Source organism: Macaca mulatta, chromosome 3, assembly GCF_049350105.2.
Source record: "Macaca mulatta isolate MMU2019108-1 chromosome 3, T2T-MMU8v2.0, whole genome shotgun sequence".
NCBI lineage: Eukaryota > Metazoa > Chordata > Mammalia > Primates > Cercopithecidae > Macaca > Macaca mulatta.
In genome coordinates this window covers 138,817,853-138,838,336 of record NC_133408.1, presented here as the reverse complement: position 1 = coordinate 138,838,336, position 20,484 = coordinate 138,817,853, and the positions used below count along the sequence as shown (strand labels likewise).

At 35.1% G+C, this 20,484-nt stretch overlaps 1 protein-coding gene across 32 annotated transcripts in view; it reads left to right on the top strand.

The window, feature by feature from the left end:
• Nucleotides 1-20,484, top strand: part of CD36 (CD36 molecule (CD36 blood group)) — a 77,585-nt gene that overhangs the window by 44,446 nt on the left and 12,655 nt on the right. For 22 of the 32 annotated variants that reach the window (XM_015134042.3, XM_077994436.1, XM_077994439.1 and 19 more), the window contains 5 exons: nt 2,470-2,563; nt 3,006-3,214; nt 12,866-13,026; nt 16,972-17,119; nt 19,216-19,395. In XM_015134042.3, the coding sequence (XP_014989528.2) occupies nt 3,095-3,214; nt 12,866-13,026; nt 16,972-17,119; nt 19,216-19,395 (609 nt within the window). In that variant the 5' untranslated portion in view covers nt 2,470-2,563; nt 3,006-3,094. 32 annotated transcript variants of the gene reach the window in all.

Below are 20,484 nucleotides of genomic sequence, written 5' to 3'. Positions count from 1 at the left end.
CAGTCATTTTACCTAATAGACTTCCACATAAGAATTGAAGAACCAGTTCAGCTGCTTAAATTAAAAATGGCTGATCTCATTTTACACATGAGGAAATTGAGGTGTAGAGAGATTACGTGGTTTGCCCACTTTCATTTAGCAAGACAGTGACAAATCAGTCTTTGGCTTAATCTTGTCCCCTAATCTCAATTGAACCAGCTGGGATTCCTGTATTTTAATTGTTTCCTTAAGTATAACTTGCGGAAAATAGTTGGGGATGGTCTATGAAATGGGCATTCAATAAAACATTATGTACCTAATAAGCTACCCTAAATCTTATTATCAGTTCACAACATACAGAACACCAGCATGACATTCTCTAGTTAGCAATAACTATGGTTGCTTAAAAGATGGTTTCAAGAAAAGTTTCAAGTGCTTTACAATTATACGTTGCAAAGGATATTCTATTTGACAATATCCAGTCCTGATTACCAGCATTAAATTACTCGTTCCATTGCATTAGGACAGCCACGGACAAAGCCATATGAGGTAGCATGGTATATGATTTCCAAGGGCAGGGAAAGCTATTGTTACCAGTCCACCCCTGCACAATTAATAAAAAGCCAGCCCTACTTGCTCAGTGAGACATAAAATTCCACAGGAAAAACAAATCAAACAAATCACTTGTTTAGATTTATGTGTGTTCCCTTTACATTAGAGAAAAATGACACTAAAGAACTAGTCAGTCTTCTTAATCACCAAAACCTTGATGTAAATGAAGTTTATTGCATCCTATGGTTTATACTGAAAAGTACCCTATGTAAGGGAGTAGGCAAAAGGGAATCCCAAAGGTGAAGGGAACATATGTAAATAATAAAATTGGCAAGAAAAAAAAATTTTAACATTTATTCCTACATTTTTGGGGAAAATATCATTTTTGTATTCTTTTCTCAGCTCTACAAGTCATATTTCTGAAAAACCATATGATTATTAAAGTGGAAATAAATACTAATACAATCATAAGAGTGGTACCTCTGTTGCAATAGAGTGTGGAGGGAAAACCTGAAATTATAACAAACCACAATTTTTAATACAATTATAACATTAACAATATTCTATGTGCCCTTTTTTGACTGTAGCCTTCATTCTGTTGGCACATATGTTTTCTTTGGCCATGAGCATTTCAAAGTAGAGAATAATTGTTTATAGACTATAAAGCGCATTCTGACTATAAATGACAGGCCAACTCCATTATTGACAAAATGCCATTACAACAACAACAACAAAAAAGTTCAAATAAATGAGTTTTCAAATACTAGTTAGAATTAACTCTTATTATTACAGTAGGATCCACTCATTTCACAAATTGTATTCTTTCTTCCACTCTTTATTATTTTATTTTATTTTATTTTATTTTATTTTATTTTATTTTATTTTTTGAGACTGAGTTTTGCTCTTGTTGCCCAAGCTGGAGTGTGATGGTGTGAAACTCTTCACCATAACCTCTGCCTCCTGGGTTCAAGCAATTCTCCTGCCTCAGCCTCCCAAGTAGCTGGGATTATAAGTGTGTGCCACCACGCCCGGCTAATTTTGTATTTTTAGTAGAGATGAGATTTCTCTGTTTTGGTCGGGCTGGTCTTGAACTCCCAACCTCAGGTAATCTGCACTCCTCAGCCTCCCAAAGTGCTGGGATGACAGGCGTAAGCCACCACGACCGGCTCTTGCAATCTTTATATAATCACATACTATGGCTGGGCACGATGGCTCGTGCCTGTCATCCCAGCACTTTGGGAGGCTGAGGTGGGTGGATCACGAGGTCAGGAGTTTGAGACCAGCCTGACCAACACGATGAAACCCCATCTCTACTAAAAATACAAAAATTAGCTGGGTGTCGTGGTGCACACCTGTAACCCCACCTACTCAGGAGACTGAGTCAGGAGAATCACTTGAACCTGGGAGGCAGAGGTTGCAGTGAGCCAAGATCACGCCACTGCACTCCAGCCTGGGTGACAGAGACTCCATCTCAAAAAATAATAATCACACATTTTATAAAGATACCAAACAATAGATTGACAAACATATGCTAACACAAACTACCTGATTTTAACAGAATTAGCATCAACTGCAAATGACAAAATAAACTATATTGTAGTTGAATATTTAGGGAAAAATTATTTGAGATTAGTAAGAAAGCAATGCCATAGTTGAAACAAGAAATCCTCTACATTTTATATTTTCTTCAAATTCTTTACACCTGTAGGCTATTCAAAGTCATTAATAATAAAACTGAAAATAAGATATACTTATTTAAAATAATTCCATGTTTTAAACAGTTTTTAGGACAAACAATTCAGGCCTGAACTCAGTATTCATGAACATTAGACTTTCTTTCAACAGTTATTTTAAGTATGGTGATATTAGAGAGTGCCCCAGTATAAAATTTCTGGGAATATTTTTTTGTATTTACCCATGCTTTTCTCATTTTCACAGATAGCTTTCAAATGATTAGAAGAATTGATTATTTCTGCGACTCATCAGTTCATTTCCTGTAAAATTCATGTCTTGCTGTTGATTTGTGAATAAGGTATAGTAAATAAAACATCTGTTACCATACTTGCTTATCATTTAATGGAAAACACATCAGTCAACCCACATTCGGTTTGCAGGAGAACTCAAGAGAAGGTGTGGAAGGCTGTGTTGGATGTGAGGATGCAACAAAGTTGCTGAGATGAGGGTGAGAGTTCTCCTTAGATAAGGTTTCAATATGTTAATCATGTGTAGAAAGAAAGTTAAAAAGGAGGAATTTGAAGAAATTCAGATATGACATTATTAGTTCTGTCACTGGTAAGCATTAGAAGCAAGAAAAGGGAGGTGGACTGAGTAAGTCACTTTGGTGAAACAAAAAGAAAAGCATTTGTTTATTTACAACTGGCAAAATGATCTGTTTCAGTGGGTGTTTTCTTTGTACTTTGATCTTTTTGTACTGATATTAAAGCTTCTGTTTTATGATCTCTTTCTAATGATAGAACCAGACCTTGTAGAAACCACCTTAATCGTATCCAGGAGTTTGCAAGAAACAGGTGCTTAACACTAATTCACCTCCTGAACAAGAAAAATGGGCTGTGACCGCAACTGTGGACTCATCACTGGGGCTGTCATTGGTGCCATCCTGGCTGTGTTTGGAGGTATTCTAATGCCAGTTGGAGACATGCTTATCCAGAAGACAATTAAAAAGGTACAAGTAGTCCAAAGAATATGCCTTGTCATTTTGATTCATTCTGTCTTCTCTTTTTTTGCTTATATTTACCTGCTTTATATTTCCTGGTAACTGCTAATTTGTATCTTTGACATGAAGGTATTTATGAACCACTGCAACTCTATATGATGTGACTGTATGTGAAATGTTGTAAGTATAATGTATATTTAACACGACTCCATTGCTATCTTAAATATAAATACCAAATTCTATTAAAAGCTGTCTATAGGTATGCATGTTAGAAATAATTGTTTTAAGTTATGTCCAAAGAGCATGTTGGCATGCTTTTGAATAGGAAATAAGTGAGTATATTCTGTAAAAGCACATTTATAAAAGAAGTTGTACTTTAGTTAATATTGACAAAAGTAAAACCGTGTGTGTGTGTGTGTGTGTGTGTGTGTGATGTGTTTAATACTGAAACAAATCCTTATTGTTAGGTAAACTTGTTGTTTGGTAATACACTGTTTAGTAATCCACTATTTTTATATATGTGTAATCTCATTATCTCATAAATATTTTCTATTTATGAAGCTTCATATTTGAATCTTAGAAAAAGGCTTTCAGAAATATGCAGAACATATATTAGTATATAACAAATTGACTATAGTGTGAAAAAACAGAATGATTGAATAGATGGGCTTTGCACAACAATCTAGAATTAATCTCCCCCCAGCCCCCACAGTTTATTTGAATTAGCTACACACTCATTCATCAGAAATGCTGATTGATAGAGGGAAGACGAGAATAGAGGGAAGCAGATCTGCTGAAGTTCTAAATGAGGGATGGCAAATTCAGATGGCTTCAGGAGTTTGGATACAGGGGTTAAACAAAATTTAAGGTGCCAAGAACAAGATAAAATGAAGAACAGGAACTGCTGTGAACTAGACTGTGTGTTTCCTGCCAGAAGACATAAATGTTCATTTTATTAAACATAATACTGGCCAAATAAAACATGAGTTCTGCCTTCAACTCTCTACCTGGTTAGGACGGCAATGACCTAGACAAAGGGTTAGTAAGCATAGTGCACAATGGAGAACAGCAGGAATCGAATTTTTATTAATTTTTTATTGCTATATTGTTACCATTTTTAATATTTTTGATCCACAGTTGGTTGAATCTGCAGACCCGGAACCCATGAATACAGAGGGCTGATTGTATTTATTGCTAACATATTGCAGAACTTCAGCCTCATGCATTTAACTGAAAAAAACATGTAAACTGATAGTATCCCCTGCCTTGGAAGTCTTAGTTTTCTTGATAGTATTTTGATATAGGCCAATGGAAACAGACAGGTAATAGTGAGGTATGGGGCTTATCTAATAGTGAGATGGAGTGGCTGTTGATCTGACATCCTTCCTACTCTATAAACCGTGTTCTCACCCAGATCTGATGCAGAGAAAGCACAAGATCAGTGTCTGTGTTAACACACAGACTATAACATCATTTGGAAAAGTTTTCCAAAATAAAAAATCACAATAATCTTCCAATGCATAGCAATTTAGGCTTTTTTTTTTTTTTTTTTTTTTTTGCTGACACAAAATTATTGGTCAATAACTGAGTATCGATCATTTAATTTTTTCTTTGTCATGCAACAAAACTGGTACATGTAGATTCTTCTGGATAGCATGTTGAGGGGCTAGCATTTATTGTAATTCTTTAATATTTATCTTTATGCTCATAATAGTTAACCATGAGAAAGTAAGTTTTCTGACATCAAAATGTGCTTTTATATAATGACTAAGAGAATAAAATCATCTCAGCTATTGTAAGCTAAAACCACGGGAAGGTATATTATAATAAAAAGTACTGAGACCTATGAGACTCTAGAATTGAATTGGAAAAGTAAATGCTGTAATACTTTGAAAGAGAAATCTCTCAGAGTATTCAAGACAGTTTAGGAAAAAGGTAGTACTTGGTTCAGATTTTAAAGAAGTGTAGAATTTTGAAAGTCCCAAATAACTGCAGTAACCATGTCAAAGGACTGATTGATAGTATGAAAAATCCTGTGAAAATGCTATCAAATGCAGTGAAGATGGAAGAAAGAAGGTAGAGAATGTGCCCGGAATACTGTATTAACAGGAGAAAAGATTAGAAGTTAACATGGGGTTAGAGTTAGGAAGCAAGCTTAGAACATCAGGCAGAAAAATACTTAATTGATGATATGATACACAATAGTTGTCGGTATGTTTTTCAGCAAGTGTAAGACGTAATAAAACCTGCATTTAGAGATTAGATGGCTAACATTTAATTCTTACTAATAGTTTCCTATATTCTAGTTCACTTAATCTTCAAAAATATCTCTGAGAAGTTGCTGTTATTTCACCCATTTTACAGGCACAAGTCCTTAAATCAACTTGCCAGCTCACCTAGCCAATAGGGAAAGAAGTCATTCTCCAAACATAAGCAATCTGTAGGAAGAGCCTAGATGAAAAACCTAGCCTTGTACACTACTCTACAGCAGAAAGGTTGCAAAGTGAGGATACCAGAGATAGGAAAACAAACAAATAAAAAACTGTAGGATATGGCCACTTTCAAGGAAAATATGAGATTCCCTTTTAGAAAGATATTTGCATAATCTGCACATTACATAACAAAAGGTACACTGGTCTGGTGTGGTTGAGTATATAAAAAAAGCTGATAGATAATAGGATGAAATGGAAGCTTGGAGAGAGATTCAATTAGAGAGAGGAGTAAAAGCATCAAACTCAAGATGTCCAGTGAGTTATTGATAGAAGGTATGTATATACCTTACAAAGTAAAACAGGTTTTATAAGTGATGTGTTATGAACGTCAGTCTGTGTTTCAAAGTTCAGAGTTCAAATAGATTTGATCATTGCTATAGAGATTACAAATAAATCTAAACAGTAGATTCAGAGTTTTAATGGAGAGAGGAAAAAAGCAGAATAATTATTACAGAATTTGTACATAATTCAGAGGCAGGAAGACAAAAGTAGAAAAGGAAGAGAATGATCTTATATGAAGAAACAGAAACAAAGAGTGCAATCCTAGAAGTTAACAGGAGGCCAGAACTCAAGGAAAGAAAGGATCAAATGTTCTCAGGCAGATGAAAATTAAGAAAATAATGATTCGAGAACATGGTCACCAATAATTTTGAAAGTATACTTTGAGTAGTGTGATAAAGAAGGGGGAATTAAATCAATGGAGGGCTTTTCCTTCTTGTTTTTGAAATAAGAATTATCTGTGCAATCTTTTACAAGGAAAACGGGAGATTCAGGCTTCCCAGTGTAGATTCAAACTCAAGGAGGTGTGGTACAACAGAGATTTATAAAAACTGTCAAATGACAGCGCACATTGTAAGCCCCCTACATGTCCATAGACTAAGACTCATCATCAAAATCCTTATATTGGTCAAGGTGTATGGTACATTTAAGGCTAAGCTTCATTGTGCTCTCAGATTCCTACACAACCATGTTGACCTTGTCAATTTTAGTTGTATGAAGTAGGTGGAATTTTGTTTAAATAGACTGTTTCTTTTTTCTTCAGTTTACAGATTATTTTTAAAATGATACTGGCATATGTATATCTTTGGCATACAGTAGGAGTCAAATATTTGAATTTTGTGTAAACCTAGAGAGCCAAGTGTCTTACTGCTGCCTCAGAAATACTTAGGGTAATGCTATTTCACAAACATTTGAGTTTTGGTACTGGTGACTTCTTATTTGTGTACCATTAAAACTCATTTAATATTACTTTGTTTAACTGACTAATAGAAAATTAAGAAAGCTATTATATACAAGTGATTTTTGCAAAAAGAATTAAACTGTTTAATTGAGAATGATGAGAAAATCATTTCATATTAAGTGTAGAGTTGGAGTGCTCTAATACCTTCCAATTCTGAAAGATGGCATTATCATTTGAAATAGTCTAAAACAGTTCAGAAACCTTATTTATATTTTATTTTTGCTCTTTATTTTCAAGGGATGTCTCTGGTATCTTCATGCTTTTTATGGATTATAGCTGCAATCTTTCTTACCAGTATTTTTGACCATGATTCTTAACAGAGTAGTGTGCAGCCAGCAAGTTTATGCAGTCTTTCAAAGAAAACTGAAAGTCAATAGCAAGAGCTGCCATGAATGTACAAACTACCAAAGCACTGTGGACAAGGGTCAAAATTCTGCCACCATTTACAAAAGATAATTTATCACTTGACATTATTAATGTCAGTTGATAAAATGTTTAGTGAATATTGTATAACATAACACAGGTATGCTAAGCAGATTAATGCAGGAACAGAAAACCAAATACCACATGTTCTCATTTATAAGTAGGAGCTAAATATTGAATACACATAAAGAAGGGAACAATAGACACCTGGGGCTAATTGAGGGTGGGAGGGGGGAGGATCAAAAAACTACCTATCAGGTACTATGCTTATTACCTGCGTGAGGAAATAATCCATACACTAAACCTCCCACAACACACAATTTACCTATATAACAAACTTGCACATGTACCTCTGAACCTAAAATAAAAGTTGGAAGAAAAAAACTACAATTTAAATAAATTTTAATTTCCCTATGAAACTAACCATAGAACACCAAAAAGGAATTATGGGTTTCTTTGTTCCTATTAGAGAACTAGTATTAAATATCATCATTCAATTAATGATACCATTATTTCCTACTCCCATTCTTGAAAACAGTGATCCTTCTGTAGCTTGTAAGAAATGCCTTCAGAGAAAATAAATTTAATGAATCATTAAAATGGCTATACTTGACTGGGCACAGTGGCTCATGCCTGTAATCCTAGTTTGGGAGGCCGAGATGGGCAGATCACTTGAGCTTAGGAGTTTGACACCAGCCTGGGCAACATGGCAAAACCCCATCTCTACGAAAAATACAAAAAAAAAAAAAATAGCTGGGCATGGTGGCACATGCCTGTAGTCCTAGCTTTTGTGGAGCTAAGGTGGGAAGATCCCTTGAGCCCAGGAGGTTGAGGCTGCGGTGAGTTACGATCACGTGTCTGCACTCCAGCCTGGATGACAAAGTGAGACCCTGTCTCCCCCACAAAAAATTTGTTTGAATAGTCCATATTTTAATCATGTAATTTGTTTACATTAACTTTATAATGTATGCTTCTGGTGTTTCCAGATATAAAGTAATTTGTACTTTTTCATAGTATTTAAAAGCTCAGAAAGAAATGACTGAAATATTAAAGATGGTAACATTTGTTTTATATTTAATAAGTAAGAACAAATCAAAATATTTAAATTAAAATAGCAGTATAAAAAGGAATTAAACACTACATATATTTGCATATAGCTGTAATAACAAAGTCACTTAAAGACAACGTTTCAAGAAATAGCAGACAAGCATATATATTTCTTCCACTAGTCAATTTAATATCAACATAGTTTACTTTTCATGCCAGACACAAAATCTTCCATTTTAGGTACTTACATGAATTCTTAGAGGCTAATTTCTGGGTTTCAGAAACATAGTAAAGCTTACTACTCCAATACATTTCACCAAATTTTATTCTGGGTTTTAGTTGATGATGATGGTCTGAAACTAAAGCCATTTTCAGATTCTCTGCACAACTGTCACTAAAATTCTAATTCATTCTCTTCTCAACTTACACACACTTGCATAATGCAAAAACATGAGAATTTCTTTAAACATGGGGAAATGATTCTCTTTAGGCCCAATTACAAGCAAATGGTAGCAGTTAGTGGGAAGGGTGGAAGCTATTTTTAGTATGCTTCTGGTTTTTAAGGAAGTTTTTACTTTACTAGAAAGATAAGTATTATGATTAAATAACAGAAAAATAATTGTCACAGGATATTACATAAGTTATTGGCACATGACTGGCTTAAACAGTAAATGCTACGAACCAAGCAATTAAAGCAATATGAGAAGTAAATGGTATTAGAGTTCTTCTTCTAAAGGATGGATAGAATTTGTAAAATACTAATAGCTGACATTTATTGAATGTCTGGTTTGTACTAACACTGTTCTAAGTATTCACATTTATTGATCCCCATAACAATCTATGAGGATACATAAGCCACATGAAAATGACAAAATTCAACCTTTTTTGATTTTCAAAAATACTAATTTTGTATGGTTCAATCTAACATTGCTGTTATAATTTCACAGATAAGGAAAGTGAGGTACAAAGAAATTAAATAACCTGCTCAAACTTAAATGATTGTTATTATTAAGTGATCAAATTCATAGCATCTAATTTCATTGTTGGCCACTTCAGTCTATGCTTTAGGGAAGAAGCCACTATACTTTGTTAGGGTGGGGATAGGGTAAAAATTCTAACTCATAGATTAAAATCTGCTAAACACACATCTGTCTCTTGATAGTACCTCGTAAAGTCCTTAAAAAGTGAAACAAAATGTTTTCTACATTTGTACTCTACTCCATGCATACCAAGACATGAAGGGCATTTTAATAATGAAAGTTGTCAGTCATGTAGATGATTATTGTAGTTGCATGAAAACAGTATTCAAGTGAGTGTATGACTACATATAGGATATCATGGTCCCAGCAAACATCTGTTTTCAAATTAATGTAGCAGAATAGAAGTTTCAAAGTCAATGCTTTCAACTCAGCTATAGACCATGCTATGTGAGAGTCACCAGGCTGAAATCCTGTTGTTATTGGGGCTGGGTAGTCTGCATACCTAGAGTCAGGGACAAATATACACGTACACATTAGCCAAGTGATAAAATCTTATACTGCTTTTTCTGTGTGCATACTTATCAGCTTTGTACTTCAAATTTAGTAAAATATTTGCAAAATCAGCTAGATAGTCCAAATCCAATTTAAAATCAAGTTCTTTTAAATTCACAGAGGACATAACATCTTTTGTTTCTTGTGACATATTTAGTCTTGGTATTCAAGGAGTGACTACAATTTAATACATATAGTGGTGGTAGTATCAGAAGCATTGTATTCCTACTTTGACTACTTCAATATTTTTCTCTGTGTCTCTAAACAAATCATGATGCTATGGAAACTATACAAAATTGAAGTGAAAGGACCTGATTTTTCTATTATCTGCTAGTAAATTTGTCACATAACATTGAGTCAGACATCTCTTTTCTCTAGAACCCATTTTCCACCTCTAAAAAAATGGATGGGGTTAGATGGTCCCGATTCTAACAGTTGATAATCCAATACACTCATTTCAACCCTGTGTTTCACCTTTGCCTTATTTGTTGCAAGAGATATTTTTTAAGGGAAAAGTGATTTGTGGCCTTTAGAAAAATGGTCTCATACACATACAATGTCTTTTGGTGTTTAGATGGACACTCATTGTAGAGTTAGGAAGGCATTCAGTCCTGTCAAGTACATTCTGTCACAGACTCTCTTCAATTCTATAAGAATTGACTGAGTTTCTTTCATTAAGAGATATTAGGTCGGTGCAAAAGTAATTGTGAATTTTGTCATTAAAGTCCCAAAAACCGTAATTGTGTACAAACCTAATATGTACCTTGAGAGGCACTGGATGAATAACAGGTATTGGTTTTGAGCATTAAGATTCTAAAAGTGTGAGGATAATAATGTGTGTGTTTGTGTGTTCTCCCTTCTTAAGTCTCTTGAAATGGAGAAATCAACCATTTTCAGCTTCTATTTAGCTTTGAGCTTCAACATCCTCATCAAACATATTTACATTTAGAAGAATATCCATAATACTTTAAGCAATTTTGTCTTACTGTTAGACTTAGTGTGGAAATAAGTCTTTTTGGGAGCAAATAAAAAGTTTTTCAAGGACAATTTGTTGTAAAAAGTAATAAAGATTCCATCACTCTAGCAGGTCCAGTGTACCCCGTATAAGTGGATTACAGCAGCATTGGATTTTGTAATTCCATTTTAACTTGGTGCCCAGTTCTTCTCTAAGGAATTCCCTTATTCCCTGCATTAAGCAATAAGTAAAATATCCTGAAGATATGAAGCTTAATTTGAGTTCTACCAACTAAGTGCAGAGGGTGACAGAAACAAAACAAAAAAAAAGACAGTCATAGCATGGTATAAAGGAGGACTAGTCTAAGGGTCAGGGATAAGGATTTTTGTCATGAATTCACTACTGTTTGCCTAGGCTGTCCTTGGGCCAGTCGTCTGGTTTCTCAGAGCTTCAGTGTGCTCTACTGGAAAATGTGATCATGTTCAATGTCCTTTCCTAATCTGTCATTCTGTGAAGTGGTGCTTCCAGGTGAAGGAAACAAATAGGTCAGAATGTTCCTGTGGTCATGGTTCTCTTTAGGCTCATTTTCCATGAAATAGTTGCATTCCTCTTCCTCTAGCACACTCAGGTTAAGCTGGAGTTCTTTAACCTGGGCATTCTTCCCAATACTTCATTGGAAATACCGCCTGCTTCAAAATCACCTTTGTTTGCACTATCTACTACAGTGTAATAGACTTCTGGCTCAGAGAGTGAAAGCTGTGGAAGAAAACTAGAAGAATATTTATGTTAACTCCCTTATTTTACGGATAATGAAAGTGACCCTAGGGAGGGTTGATGACTCTCCACCCAGTCCCAAAGCTCCTAAAGCAAGGAATCGAGTTCCTAATATAGGATTTTTAATTCTCTTATTGGTGTATTTTCCACTTGTCTATTTTTAGCAAAAGGAGTATCAGTGATTTTTAGTGGATTTCACAAAGGAGTAATAGGACAGCTTTCTTGTCCTGTTTTTTTCTTTAAAAACTACAACCCAATGATGGTGAGTGAGGCTGTTGTAATTTTTAGAAACATATGCTAATGGGTTGTTGCAAATATAGTGAAAGTTAGGGGCTGTATGCAGTGGTTCACACCTGCTGTAATTCTCAGCCTTTTGGGAGGCCAGGTCAGGTGGATTGCTTCAGCTCAGGAGTTCAAGATCAGCCTGACCAATATGGTGAAACCCTGTTTCTACTAAAACTACAAAAACTAGCTGGGCATGGTGACTAGGTGAGAGGATCACTTGAGCCTGGGAGGCCGAGGTTGCAATGAGCCAAGATTATACCACTGTACTCCAGCCGGGGTGACAGAGCAATATCTTGTCTCAAAAAAAAAAAAAAAAAAAGGGTTGGGGAAGCCAGATTGAGCAGCATTTTGAAGACGTGATGTCAAATTTGTGTTCTTCATGTAGATATTTTTATTTTCTTAATGTAGTAAGTGTTAAGTGCCATCCCCTGGAGTGTCTAACTCGTGAAGGAAAAGAAAAAGCTTCCTATACCACTAGATTTTTCACTCAGTTTTTGTGTTTGGTTTCATCAATCCAGCTTAGGGGCAGAGAAGAAGTTCATGTTCAACTCAGTAGAACTTTTTTGAACTTCGGTAAAATTTGCTTAATAAATCATGTTGACTGTTGCAATATTTTCAAACGGTCACTCTAAAGCTGCCAAAGGGTCACTTTAAAATTTGCCTTAAAATCAATAGTCATGTCTTCACTATTACACACTGATTCTCTTTGTAAAAGGCTAAAAAGACTGCTGTGATAATAATTTGTTGAACACATTTCTGTTGCAAGTGTATGGCAAGGTTGCAAAAGTTCTCATGAATGAGGCACTTGAGCTTGGTCCTTTTATTCTGGCTGACTCAAGACTACAAACAATCGCCCAGAAGTGCCTGTACTTACTACAAAGACATAACCCAAACTTATTTTCTTTTTCATAGGAAGTTGTCCTTGAAGAAGGTACAATTGCTTTTAAAAATTGGGTTAAAACAGGCACAGAAATTTACAGACAGTTTTGGATCTTTGATGTGCAAAATCCACAGGAAGTGATGATGAACAGCAGCAACATTCAAGTTAAGCAAAGAGGTCCTTATACGTACAGGTGAGTGAGTCCCCACAAATACGAGGTACTCTTACCTTGAACATATATTTCTGAGAAGTCTTCTACTTGAAAAATGTCATTGTATTGAAATGTACTTATTATTTTCTTGCCAAAAATATTCTTTAGAATAGTTTTCCTATCTGTGTAGCATCCTAATCTAAGAATTTAATGATTTTAAGGTATTTATTTTCAAAAAACTGGAAGATATATACATTATCCAAATATTTATTAGACAGTATATAGAAAAGTTAAACATTTTATTATAAACTTACCAGTATCAAATAACTTCCCTATGTTTATGAAGTTAGTGTTTTGTTATTGTGGCATATATTCTCAACAACTCTGAAATATTCCTGCTGAGAAAAAAAAATCAGTTTTCACATCTTGAAATTTAAAGCATATTTTAACAGTGGTTCTCAGAGTATAGCTGGGCCACAGCAATGTGCTGGGCCAGCTGCATCAGCTGCATCAGCATCAACAGGGAATTGGGAAACAGGCAAATCCCTACACCTCATCCCAAAACAAATGAATGAAAGAGTTGAGGCCCACTAAAGAGTTTTACAAACCCTGGGTGATTTGAATACACAATTTTTGAGAACCACAGTGCTCAATTCATTTTTCCTAGCTGCGGTACCTACTCAGGATTTATATTCAAATTAACTTCCAGGTCATATAGATGTTTACATTGATCTATTTTAGTTTCACTCTTATATTTTCTCTAGTGTTGAGACTGAATATTTTTATCTTTCCTCTGCCTTCCCTAATAGTTTAATACACTTTTGAACAGAATCTTAGAGTATTAGAACTAGAGGAAATGATCAGCCAGAATCTGTCATTTTGTGAATTAAAAATGCCTGATCTAGTGGATGTGAGGTCACTTGTCTGTGTTCACACAGATGTAGGTACTAGTAACTCCCAGATTTTTATATACATTTTCTCCTATTTCAATTATAGCCTCTATCTTTTTCACAAAAAAGGGAAAAAAAAGGGGGAGATTAAGGTGCTAAAAACATCACCTTAACCAAGGATTAGGAATATATTTATGGTATCCATATGGAAACATAGTTATGTTCTGCTATAGAATTCATTACCTAAATGTGTATTTTCCCTCACGGATAATCACAACTAGTTATACATCATGATTAGTTCTTATCATAAAATTTTGTATTTCCAGTGATTTCTTATAATTTATAGTTTTAGTATCTTTATCTGTTTTGGTTATCAGATGATTGTATAATTTTCCTTCCTCTCTAAAGCATTACTATGCTTCCACATTGAAAACTCACACTCAAAATAAAATGAAATAACAGGCATGTTGTGAGGGTGGTGCCTACTACCATAGCACATGACATGGAAGCCACAGAGGGCCTTGGTGCATGTCCTGTCTTAGCAGTTTTACCTGAATCTCCTCCTTCTTTTTTTTTTTTTTTTTTTTTTTGTAGACAGGGTGTCGCCATGTTGCCCATGCTGGCCTCAAACTCCTGGGCTCCAGCAATCCACATGCCTTGGCCTTGCAAAGTGTTGGGATTACAGGTGTGACCCACCATGCCCGACCATATTTTTCACTTTTAAATATATTATTTGGGATATGAGAAAACATGTTATTGAAATAGTTCTCCTCTGGTAGTTGGTAACTAATCTATATTTTTTTCTTAGAGCTTTTAACCTGTCTCTCTAAGGGACAAAAAGGGAATGTGTTAGGTATATTTGATTTGCTTAGAGAGGCAATGGAGCAAAGACTGGAGAAGAACAGTTGCATTTACAGCTAAATTTTAGAATCCATAAATAGCTCTTTCTATGACAATTTTAAAGGGATTCTTGATTAATTATAGGTCATCTTGTCTCTTGATGTCACCAAAATAGTCTTTTATTGTTCGCCTGAGTGCCTTAAATAATGGAAAAACAACCAGTACCTTTTAGAAAAAAGTTAACACTTTGATAGTGTTTGTGTTGAGCTAAACATGCTTTTTCATAATTAATTATACCCTAAATCCATCTGACATTGGAAGTATGTGAGAATGTCCTTCCTCAAACAGAACCACAGGCTTTATTTGGCCAATGGCTGCTAAAGTAAGATATGACCTGAATCAAACCACAAAATTGCTCGGGTTTAGATCTTATGTGTGTTTCTACCTACACCAACTCTACGAAGATGCTGTAATTCCTTCAGACTATCCTTAGATCCATAATTCATTTTTTAAGTTACTTTGCTTTGAAAAGAACATAAAGTAATCTTGAGAAAAGTCTAAATTCCTTCCCTTGACCTTATACACAAACACATTCCAAAACTTCCATATAATCTAAGTTTTAAACAAAAAATTCAGTAATTATGTTCCCTTTTTAAAACAACATTCTAAAGACAGGGCTGTTTAAGGATTTTTCTTTTAGTGACTGCCATCTACTGGTATAATGTTGTCAGTACCCGTGACAATCACGTTGCTATTGTTTTAATATATGTGCATATTTCTGAAAATTAAAGTACTTTGATTTGAAATATTAGTAATATGCACACTAATTTAAAATACAATTGTCCTGAGTGCTGTTTCAGATTTTTATATTCTTTGTCTGCAGTACTTCAAGAATAATAAAGTTTTAATAAAATTATATTGAAAATATATTTCTAGCCAACTTTGAATCCTCTTTTTAAAGAATCTGAGACATTTATTTAGTAAATATATTTACTGAGAACTCATTATATACCAGGTATGATGCTTAGAGCTACAAAACACTCATAAACTCCTTTGCTTTGAAAAGAACATAAAGTAATCTTGAGAAAAGTCTAAATTCCTTCCCTTGACCTTATACACAAACACATTCCAAAACTTCCATACAATCTAAGTTTTAAACAAAAAATTCAGTAATTATGTTCCCTTTTTAAAACAACATTCTAAAGACAGGGCTGTTTAAGGAATTTACATTTTTATCATAATGAAATAAAAAGGGTTTTTAAAAAATTCAGTCCAACTGTTTAAGTCTTTACCTTGGCTATTTACTCACTTCACAGACATTCAAATATGACAGTGCAATTATGATGTATATCTTATTTCTTCTCAGTGAATATCTTCCACTTGTGAAATGTATTTTTCCTGTAATAATCACCCTTCACTACATTCCTAAAATGTAGTTGGTACTTTGCAGCCTAGATATGTTAGAGTCAGGAGATTAGAACTAACAGAAGTATTCAATATACTTGAGGGGTTGGGGAGGTTGTTCTATAACCCTTAAAAATGGAAATGATATTCTCTTATCTCTAATTCTCATTAAAGTACTGAAAAAGGGAAAAAGCAGTGCTGGATAGGTTACATATTTTGATCATTCTTTCTAATATAAGAAAATGTGCTCTAAATATTCCCCAGCTGAAGTCCTTGTACTTTCTCCTCCTTACCCTCAGGATAAAGTCTGACATTTGAGTATTATATGCAACTGTTTTATGTTTGAGATCTTTCTTATTTCAGCTGCTTTATTTCCACTACTCTCCTCACCTCTTACTCTGTAATCCAACCACACTCAAATATCTGCATTTCCCAAAATATATTATGTTCGTTCTTATGCATGCTACCATCTGCCCTACTTTACCTAACTAAACTTCTATTTGTTACATAGACCACTTATGTAGACTTGTACTAAAAAGTGTCTTAACCCTCACCCCTACCCTGACCATTCTAAATCTGGATCTGTATCTGTTTTGTGTTTTCCCATGGAGTCTCCATTATAGCAATATTCCTTCTCCCTCACTATTTTAATTTCCAGTTTACCAGTTTAAGACCCCTTCTGATTAGTTTGCTAGAGACCCTGGCTGATTTCTCATTTTAACACCATTGCTTCCATAATATCTGGCATATTCTATATGTTCAAAAATCATTTGTTGAATGAATGAATGACATTTGAGATTTAACGTTCACATATGGCAAATGTTTTGAATTTTGCTTACTTCTGTTTCTTTAGAGTTCGTTTTCTAGCCAAGGAAAATATAACCCAGGACCCTAAGGACAACACAGTCTCTTTCCTACAGCCCAATGGTGCCATCTTCGAACCTTCACTCTCAGTTGGAACAGAAGCTGACAACTTCACAGTTCTCAATCTGGCTGTGGCAGTGAGTAGACAAACAACAAAGTTACCTATTTTAAAACACTCTAGAACTCACTGTAATTAATCCTATCATTCGAATTATTAGGTTTTACTTATTTTTCCATTTTTGTCATAAATGTATTCCCATATCATTATTTTGAAAGGAGGCATGGTCATTTGGAAAGTGAAAAAATCGTAAGAATCAACTGCATTAGAAGACCACTTTATTTTTTTCATTATTTTTTGTTGAAACATTCTCTATACTTAATTTCTTTTTTTTTTTTTTTTTTTTTGAGACGGAGTCTCGCTCTGTCGCCCAGGCTGGAGTGCAGTGGGGATCTTAGCTCACTGCAAGCTCCGCCTCCCGGGTTTACACCATTCTCCTGCCTCAGCCTCCCGAGTCGCTGGGACTACAGGCACCCGCCACCTCGCCCGGCTAGTTTTTTGTATTTTTGTAGAGACAGGGTTTCACCGTGTTAGCCAGGATGGTCTCGATCTCCTGACCTCGTGATCCGCCCGTCTCAGCCTCCCAAAGTGCTGGGATTACAGGCTTGAGCCACCGCGCCCCGCCTAATTTCAATTTTATAATAGATTACAGGAAGATGCTTAGGAAATAAGTACAACATTTGTTTCAGTATGTCTTTAAATGATAGACTTTTAAGTATGTGAGCAATTGTATAATAAAAGGTTTCCAAACGCTGCCTGTGAGAAATCAGGCAAATTTTACCATAAGCAATAAACCATTTCAGGCTTTCCAGACAGTCCCCATAGCTGTACCAGCCTGGCAATAACCTTTAACCAAACAAAGCCAAAACAAACAAACAAAAGCACTTTGCAATTTGTTGCTGCAAAATGGGGAGAGAAAAGAGTATATAAACTTGATTGGAATCACAACTGTCAATATAATTTAAGGGAAAATAAAGTCGATAAGGTTGACGGTGTCTATTGTTTGGAAAGTCGAATTCTGCTGTTTGCTTGGAGCTCTAGACACCACACCACTGAACAAACATAAAACTCCGCCGAGTCTCGCTATCCGCCAACAGAGGGTGCCGTCCAAACTCACGGCAAATAAACGGCATTTGGTGCTCACCATCCGCAACACGAGGGCGTTTACGTGGATGAAGTACAATTTTTCAGCAAGCTCAGCAAAAACCCTTAAGGGGCAAAAATGAACTCTGCATTTTAAGAAAAATAGAAAATGAAAACACAAAATCCTAAAAAGTATATGAAGGCTCTGCATCAGCACACTGGCATCAAACCGCACATCCACAGCACATCCTAATTCTATGGAAAACAATCCTTGCTTACCGGAGGTGCATGTCAAAGTTCAATAGCTTACGAATATCTTCTTGAGAGTAGGCCAAAAGGAAACAGAAAACCCACATTAAAAAAAGAAGCTTCTTTGCCTAAACATTTTCCTGAAGCTGAAATTGAAATGGAGAGGACGTCAGTTGTCCTCGTCATAGTCTTCTTCGTCCTCCCCAACCTGGGACACCGGGGTCTTTACCCTGGAGATGCTGTACGGAGACCTGTTGGAGCTTGTGGTCAGCATTTCACCCGCACCACTGGTCAGGTCACTGGCAGAGAGCCTCGTGCCATTAGACGTGGAACCTGCCATTGTGATGAACATGCCTGCAACAATTGCCTGCACCATTTCTGTCACATATGGCTCCAGAGCCTTTCGGACCAGACCTCTGGCTTTTTGTTTGTTTGTTTGTTTGTTTGTTTAAGTTCTGGGATACATGTGCTGAACATGCAGGTTTGTTACATAGGTATACATGTGCCATGGTGGTTTGCTGCACCTATCAACCCGTCATCTAGGTTTTAAGCTTCGTATACATTAATGCATTAGGTATTTGAGAAGACCAGTTTAAGTGTATCATTAAATAAATAGATCTTAACTTGGAATATCTTCTTCTTGTGGCTGGCACTGAGGCAAAGAAATGTAATCATCTAGGAATCAGAAAAATTATACTTTGAGTTTTGGTAGGATTTGGCAGTAATTTTAAAGATAAGCTTCAAAAAGTCTTGTATTAAGCTCAGTATTAGTATTTAATCCATTTATTTGTTAAAATCTAATATTGTATTCCTGTCTTAAACAGTGACTTTTTTTTCTTGTAGGCTGCATCCCATATCTATCCAAATCCATTTGTTCAAGTGGTACTCAATTCGCTTATTAACAAGTCAAAATCTTCTATGTTCCAAGTCAGAACTTTGAGAGAACTGTTATGGGGCTATACGGATCCATTTTTGAGTTTGGTTCCATACCCTGTTTCTACTAGAGTTGGTATGTTTTATCCTGTAAGTACCAAATATGAATGGCAATATTATTACATTTTAATTGAATTAATTCAATGGCATTGGCAAGGCATAATTTTATAATTTAGCTCATTAGTCTTATTGCTGATCTGGAGATATATATCCGAACTTTTTAAAAAGTCCCCTTCCCATTGTAGCTTCAGCTTTCCTAGTCGGGAAATTCATCTGAATTTAACAATTAAATTTAAACCTGAAGATCAGATTTAATCAGGTTTCTACTCATTTATAAATATACAATTTGTTTTAAATTAGCTGGTAAGCTAGTCTGTAAATCTTTGAGTGCTGTTTTTGGCTTTTATTTCCCTTTTCACATAATCAAGTTTAATACCATATTTTTATTTGTTTTAAATATACTCCTCACTCCTCCTTTTCTAGACCTCTTACACATTTAATTTTTACTTAAAAGTTAGCCTAATGTTCACATCTCAATACTGATAAGCTAATAGACTTCATTTTAATGGGGTCTGTAAATAAGAATTTTTAGTAGTCCACAATGTCATGAGATGGCAGCTTGAAGATTAAGGAAAATGTGAACTTGGTGGTATACTTCATTACAGCTTAATGTTTTGAATTACAAATAGGATAAGCTAACTATTGAATTGGAAGTTTGACTATGACTTCATTTGGCACTATATGTGAATATTATGTTCTCTAGTTCATTGTTTTACTTTTAGATGCTGTTAGGATGACAAGGTTATATATCAATTAGATAAGAATGTAGAAAGCCATAACGAATCAAATTCGTTCTCATTTTAACTCAATACTCATAGCTCTTTCTTTGGCTAATGCTTTAAATTGTGGATGCCTAATTTTTATCATTTTAGTAACCACTTATTAATGGTCATAACATTTAGAATACCCCTATAAATCATTGTTCTTATAGGTTTGTTCAATGTCCCTCACCTCAACATAGTAAGAATAGTGATCAAAATGCCCTCATTGGCTTAATGATGACAAAGAGTGCTAGAGTTCACATCTTGTCAGCTTCTGATATGTAGCTTCTTTGTCTCAGCATCTAGCACTTATTTCTAGGCACCTTTCACAATTTTTTAAGGCCAATATTTTAAAAAA